This window comes from Brassica napus, chromosome C4 (assembly GCF_020379485.1).
Source record: "Brassica napus cultivar Da-Ae chromosome C4, Da-Ae, whole genome shotgun sequence".
Classification (NCBI taxonomy): domain Eukaryota; kingdom Viridiplantae; phylum Streptophyta; class Magnoliopsida; order Brassicales; family Brassicaceae; genus Brassica; species Brassica napus.
This window is the reverse complement of record NC_063447.1, coordinates 13,689,700-13,695,699: the sequence shown is the minus strand read 5'-3', so window position 1 is coordinate 13,695,699 and position 6,000 is coordinate 13,689,700. Positions and strand designations below refer to the sequence as shown.

The 6,000-nt window shown below is 33.9% G+C and overlaps 1 protein-coding gene across 1 annotated transcript; it reads left to right on the top strand.

Annotated features, from left to right (window-relative positions):
* The first annotated feature begins 2,256 nt into the window (after positions 1 to 2,256).
* On the top strand, positions 2,257 to 2,955 carry LOC125585801. Its single transcript, XM_048755492.1, has one exon. The coding sequence runs from the start codon at positions 2,257 to 2,259 to the stop codon at positions 2,953 to 2,955; it is 699 nt and encodes a 232-aa protein (XP_048611449.1).
* Positions 2,956 to 6,000: the final 3,045 nt, after the last annotated feature.

The window sequence follows — 6,000 nt, the reverse complement described above, 5'->3', positions numbered from 1 at the left end:
TTATAGCAGGGTATAAATGATACAAATAAATTTTACCAAATTGAAGAACGATCATGCTGATAACGTGTTATAAAAAGAACTGGAATTTTATTGTATCGCGAGAATTTAAATAAGGGCAAAATTTATACCCATAGAATTTTTAACACTGATAGAAAGAGTTTATTATAGAGAGAAGAGAAGGTTGAGGGATGATTTATAAACGATCAAATCGATCGTTTATATAGAAGTTAAAAAGTAGAATTTACTGTGCAAATAGTACAGCGGACTCCACATCTTTTTATTTTCAACAATTGCGGTGGCTGATTTCGTAACAAGTGCTATTTAGTTGTAAATATATTGGAAAAGCAGAGGCAGAATCCCAGAAAAGATTCTTCTATAATAGTATAGATTCCTCGTATATATGTCTTTTTGTATAATAACGTGAAATGGTAAAAATATTAAATGAAAATTAGTAGTTAATATCATAAAAAAACTGAAAGAAAAAGATAAATGTTATAAACCAAATGTTGATCGACCATGGACCAGCTCGTACTGCAGGCCCAATCTGGGACATGATAAAGACAACCAGAGACTATGTGTTTATCTAGTATATATTCCATGTATATCTGTAACATAGTGTTTATCCTTATCCTTATCTTGTTAGGATAAACATGACCTTATGACGGTCTAATACCTTGTATATATATGGACCTTCTGGTCGACAGTAATGATAACAGATGTATTTCTCCAACACTTCATTTACAACACGTTATCAGCACGACGTTGCTCTCATAAACCCTAACCCTAAAAACCAGAAATAAATCCGAGCAGTAAAAATCCTAATTCCCGACAAACTTCAAAAAGCTCTATCCCTCAACTCCGGTGGATCCAGACGACGAGCCAGATACCAAATTAAAGCTCTTGACGAGACGAAGCCAACGCCGCTAACCCCGCATTAATCGGAGTTCGGACGCCCCCCCCCGCTCAGCTACAATACAGGCGGAAAATTTGTTCCAGAAACCAAAATCTCTCTCAACCATATACCAGTCTCCTATCCCAACAAGCAGCAACAAAAACAATAATTCCGAGCAATCCATCAGCTAACCAGGAAGATCTCTAACTGATAGACCGATCAACCCATCAAAAGTTTTCAGGTATCATCGAAAACTCATCTAAAACCCATAAAGTATTAAATACCCACATCCGCAGCCATGTAGCTATATTTAGCAACATGTCTCTGCAAATAAAATAAAACCAGAAACCATAAACTCTTTAAAATCTCGAACCTGAACTTGTTTTGAACCTGTTCTTAATCTGAAACTGATTTTAAAATTGTTTAAAACTTTTCCTGATGATAGTTTCACATTAGACCTGTTTAGGATTGAAAGTTAAATTTTTTTTTTAAAATCTTACTGCTATATGTTGAAAGAAACTGACTGTTACTTGCTTAAACTTATCATTATTGTCCTGTTTAATGTTCTTATCTGATCTGAATCAACTAGAACTGTTAAGGACTGCATGTTACATAATTTTTTTTGAAAATCTGATCATGGTTTCATAAATTAATCCGAGGTTTTACCTCATGTTCTTGTCTGAGAAATTTATTTTCCTGATGATTGATAACGACTAGAACTTGATTAGGATTGAAAAAAAATATTTTTTAAAAATATTTAAAATCCAAATATCAGAGATATATCTCAGAAAATATATTTATTTTTAAATCGAAAAGTATATAATAAATTGCTTGAATAAATCAAATCTTCCTGATTTATTTTTTTTAAGTCACAATAATTTCTGATTTGATTATTTTTCGAAAAAAATAATAATAAATATGTGGTATATTTTTCGAAAACCCTAACCTGATTTCATGATTGAATTGGTTTGCTTGATTGCATTTTGTTTGCATACTAATATTCTATACTGAACATGAAATCTCAACTGTTAGGGATATAGATCATTCATAGTTTTCAAGCAATCTGATCTGAACTGAAAAAAAAATCATTATATTAAATGATCCGATCCTATGGGATGAAGAAAATATGGAACATTTTCCTGATCATCTAAGATAGAATCCCTAAAGGCCTTGAAACCTTGTGTTTGAAATAAGAGGACCTTAAATCTGAAAAATACATTGATCCACACCTTAAACCGTATGGTTTTAAGAAAATGCATCATTTAGAATTTTTTTTCTTTTGGTCCGTGTGTGGCATTGATATGAAGCATGAAAAATTTCAAAAAGATTACTTGATTAAGACCTGTTTTGAATAATGATTTCAGATGTCGAGTTTCATACCCTCAGATTACAAAGCCCTTGATCTCTCTGGAGATAATTATCTTGATTGGGCTATAAACACTTCAGCCGTCTTGAAGTCTAGAGGACTTGGGAAGTGCATCAAGTATGGCAATGACACCCTTGCGTGTGAAAGACACAGAGCCATAATGATTATGCGACACCATCTCTGTGAGGACCTAAGAGACGAGTTTGGATATGTTAATGATCCTCATAATCTCTGGTCATTTTTGAATTCTAGATTCTGTGAGCCATTGTTGCACGAATCCAAGAAAAAATGGGAAGCTCTAAGGTTCCAGGATTATGAATCCGTGGACAATTATCACTCTGATCTTATGAGAATCACCTATAGTCTTAGACTATGTGGTGAATTGGTAACAAACGAGGATTTGTTAAACAAAACTCGTGACACATTCCATTCAGAGGAAGTGTTGTTATCACATCAGGCCAAAGGTTTCACCACCTATTATGACCTGTTCTCATATTTATTAGACATTGAGCAAAAGAAGCAGAAAAGGATGGATAACATCAGACGGTTTAATGACATCATGGAGATATATTATGAAGTACTAGACAGTGAGATGAAAATCTCTGAAGCTAATAAAGCCACATTTGATAAGAAGAGATCTGAGGAGGATTCCGAGTGGACACTCATGGACCATGAGGTCGGATTATACATTGAATAATTTTTCGACATTCTGATTTTATGTTTTCATATCTGATTTGATTTATTTGTTATTCATTTATGTTATTGAAATAATAAAAATGATTTTGTTTTTATATATTATCTTGATTGGTCTTGCTTGATGATTCTTGATTAAATAACAAATAAAACCTTAATAAAAGGATAATCAGTCCACTGTTAGTTGATTTCATGCATGGTTTAACTTTACCTTGATTGTATTACCTTCCTGCAATCACATAAAATCAATTGTTGGGTGTAGACTAATGAGTCAGTTCACTGATAGATTGATTTCTCGCATAGATTTAACTTCATCTTAATTGTATAGGTTCAACTTTACCTTCCTACAATCACTTGAAATCAATTAATTGGTACTGACAATGGCAAAAGATACGACATTATTCAGACCCATTGAGTTATAAAGATTTATAACATTCTACATTGAACCAGTGAGCAAAGAAAATACGATTCCTTTCATATTTTTGAAAAATCGCCTAAAAGCATTATGAATGCCTATACCCATATTTTATACTGATTTATTCTATGCTAAGGATCAGTATGAAAGAGGCATAAAGCCATGGTAACCAGTATGGTTCACCACGAAATAAACACTTATGGCATGACCAGATTAGCCATCTTGATCCAAAACATGATGAAAAATTAATTAAGGCACAAAAGTGATCCCATAAAATCTCACAATGTGTTATAAGTACACAAAAGGGAAAATCACTAAAATAATTAAGGCTCCACTGTCCTAAGCACTACGAAATTATGAGTATGTTCATGAGGGGGAGAGAGGACTAAAACCCACAGTCCATGATCATATCATAAATTCGGATTCCATGGTTTACAACCATAATATACACGGCTGGAAAGCTTTAAAACCCTCACTAATGGTACATCACCCACGTCCAGCCTAAAGCTTAAGGACATTATGTATATAAATATTGATTTACATCAGGCCATACATGTAAGCATAGACATTCCCACCTCTGAATGATTAAGGGTCATAAACCAGACATATACACAAACCATCTTAAGAAAATACGAATATTCCACCACATATATGTGTGCCATTTAAGATGGAACCTCAGATGAGGATTGAGAATATATATTAGATAAATAAGACTTCCTCCACGAAACTATAATGTATCTTGTGCCAAACATGGATGATTTAATCAAGTGGCCAAGAACACAGATTACAAAAGATAGTAATCTGATTATCCAACTTTGAAAGGAGAAAGTTATCAGGCTGATAAAGAGTAAAGAGTAAAAGAGAAATATAATGGTATCAACCATAGTTGTCTTGGCAAGATCCTCAGACCAAAGATTATGATCTAGACGTTCTAAAAGAATATGATCAAAAGATATAAAAGCTAGCAGAAATATATGCCAGACACACTGACCCGAAAAGAAAAAATGACTATGTCATACCAGCTTAAGCACCACGAATTAGATGTCTAAGAGACACAATCAAGTTGCTACAATGTCTATTAGAGATAGACAAATAAGTTCCAAATAATAAGGAACCTCGGAAAGTAATGAAAGGTGCTCAGAATCGTACAAATCCGAGTTCATAAGAGAAACCAGTTCAGACAGAGAAATAAGGTTGCGCAACCACACATCTAAGGTACCAGACCATGTAGTTTGGGACGCCAAACTGCAAGGTATAAAGGTCTTGGATAATAAGATCTCAAAATCTAATTAGATCATGTCTGGAACAGTATGAAACTAAAGATAAAGAGTGTTAACACCAAAGATGTATTTACATACATAAGAGCTCATAAAAGATTGTAGTACTTGGGATTTGAAGGATATAACCTGAGGATCATGAACCCACGTAGAGTACTCATAAAACCTATATAGGGACGTGGGGTGTTCAAAGAATTCAAAGTAATTATAAGACAGATGGGCGTAGTAACCATGTACATACAGAAAAGCCATCTAAGAAAGAAACCAGTGAATGGATCTTGTGAGATAAGAAATTCCGTGAGATTAAAGGACATGACCACATGGTATAGTGTGTCCATGTTCCTTCTAAATAACGTTCAAGTATAGCTTGATTACACAAGGATACTCACAAGGACCAAGGAACAATTTATAAAGAGATATGCTCCTATATGGTGGATGCTACTACAGAAAATCAAGTTTGATTTTGTCTGGATATTTACTAAAGAAATAATGGTGTAGTAAGCAGCAAATGGATCACTGGATAAAGGTATCAACGTACCATAGAAATATGAGAAAGAAATTCTCATAGAACAAGCTTTGTTCCTAAGTTGTTTATGGATTGTAATATACAGCAGCTGTAAGTAATATGAAAGACTAAGTATTTACTTAGTGCAGTCAGTCCATACAGAAAATATTATAATTCCTTGTGATCATAATAAAGACCAACTGAGAGAAAAAAGTTTAATGGTTCAAAGGTTCAATAATACAAGTTATCGATTGATTAAACAGGCTATGTTTTACATATGGAAAGTCTGTAGAAAAATCATAGCCGTGTGTGTGTGTGTATGATTAAGTCAGCACGTCTAAGTGAGAACCATAAACCAGGATAGTGACCAGAAGGATGTCTGGTCGTGGCTTAATGATTATAAGCATTGCTAAAGCAAGAAAAGATCGATAACCATGTACAAAGGACATGAGTGTATGACTGCGAATTCATTGTGTGATGAGTTTCATTGCAGCAAATAATTATTGATGGTATGACCTTAGACACTCATGATTATGAACGAATATAGACAAGGTCTATAGCTCAACATGGATCGACAAAAGAAAATAAAGAATGATTGGTTACAATGGATAAAGCCATTGGCACATACGAAGAGATATAAGTCCGAATGAACGAAAGATATGAAGTAAAGTTGTTCGTATGTGTTATGGGTCTATGACTCAATATATATTGAATGTCCACGTTTTGGGAAAGCCATATAACCAAAGAGAATCTGTGGGACATGAAAAAGGACATGCAAGTAAAGTTTTATTGCAGATTATAAAGTCCATCCGAGCACCGTTTGAAGCACCATCAGTTCAACCAAGACATGGA

Excerpts from the sequence above, each read along its gene's own strand:
- LOC125585801 (XM_048755492.1), top strand. The coding sequence starts at position 2,257 with ATGTCGAGTTTCATACCCTCAGATTACAAAGCCCTTGATCTCTCTGGA.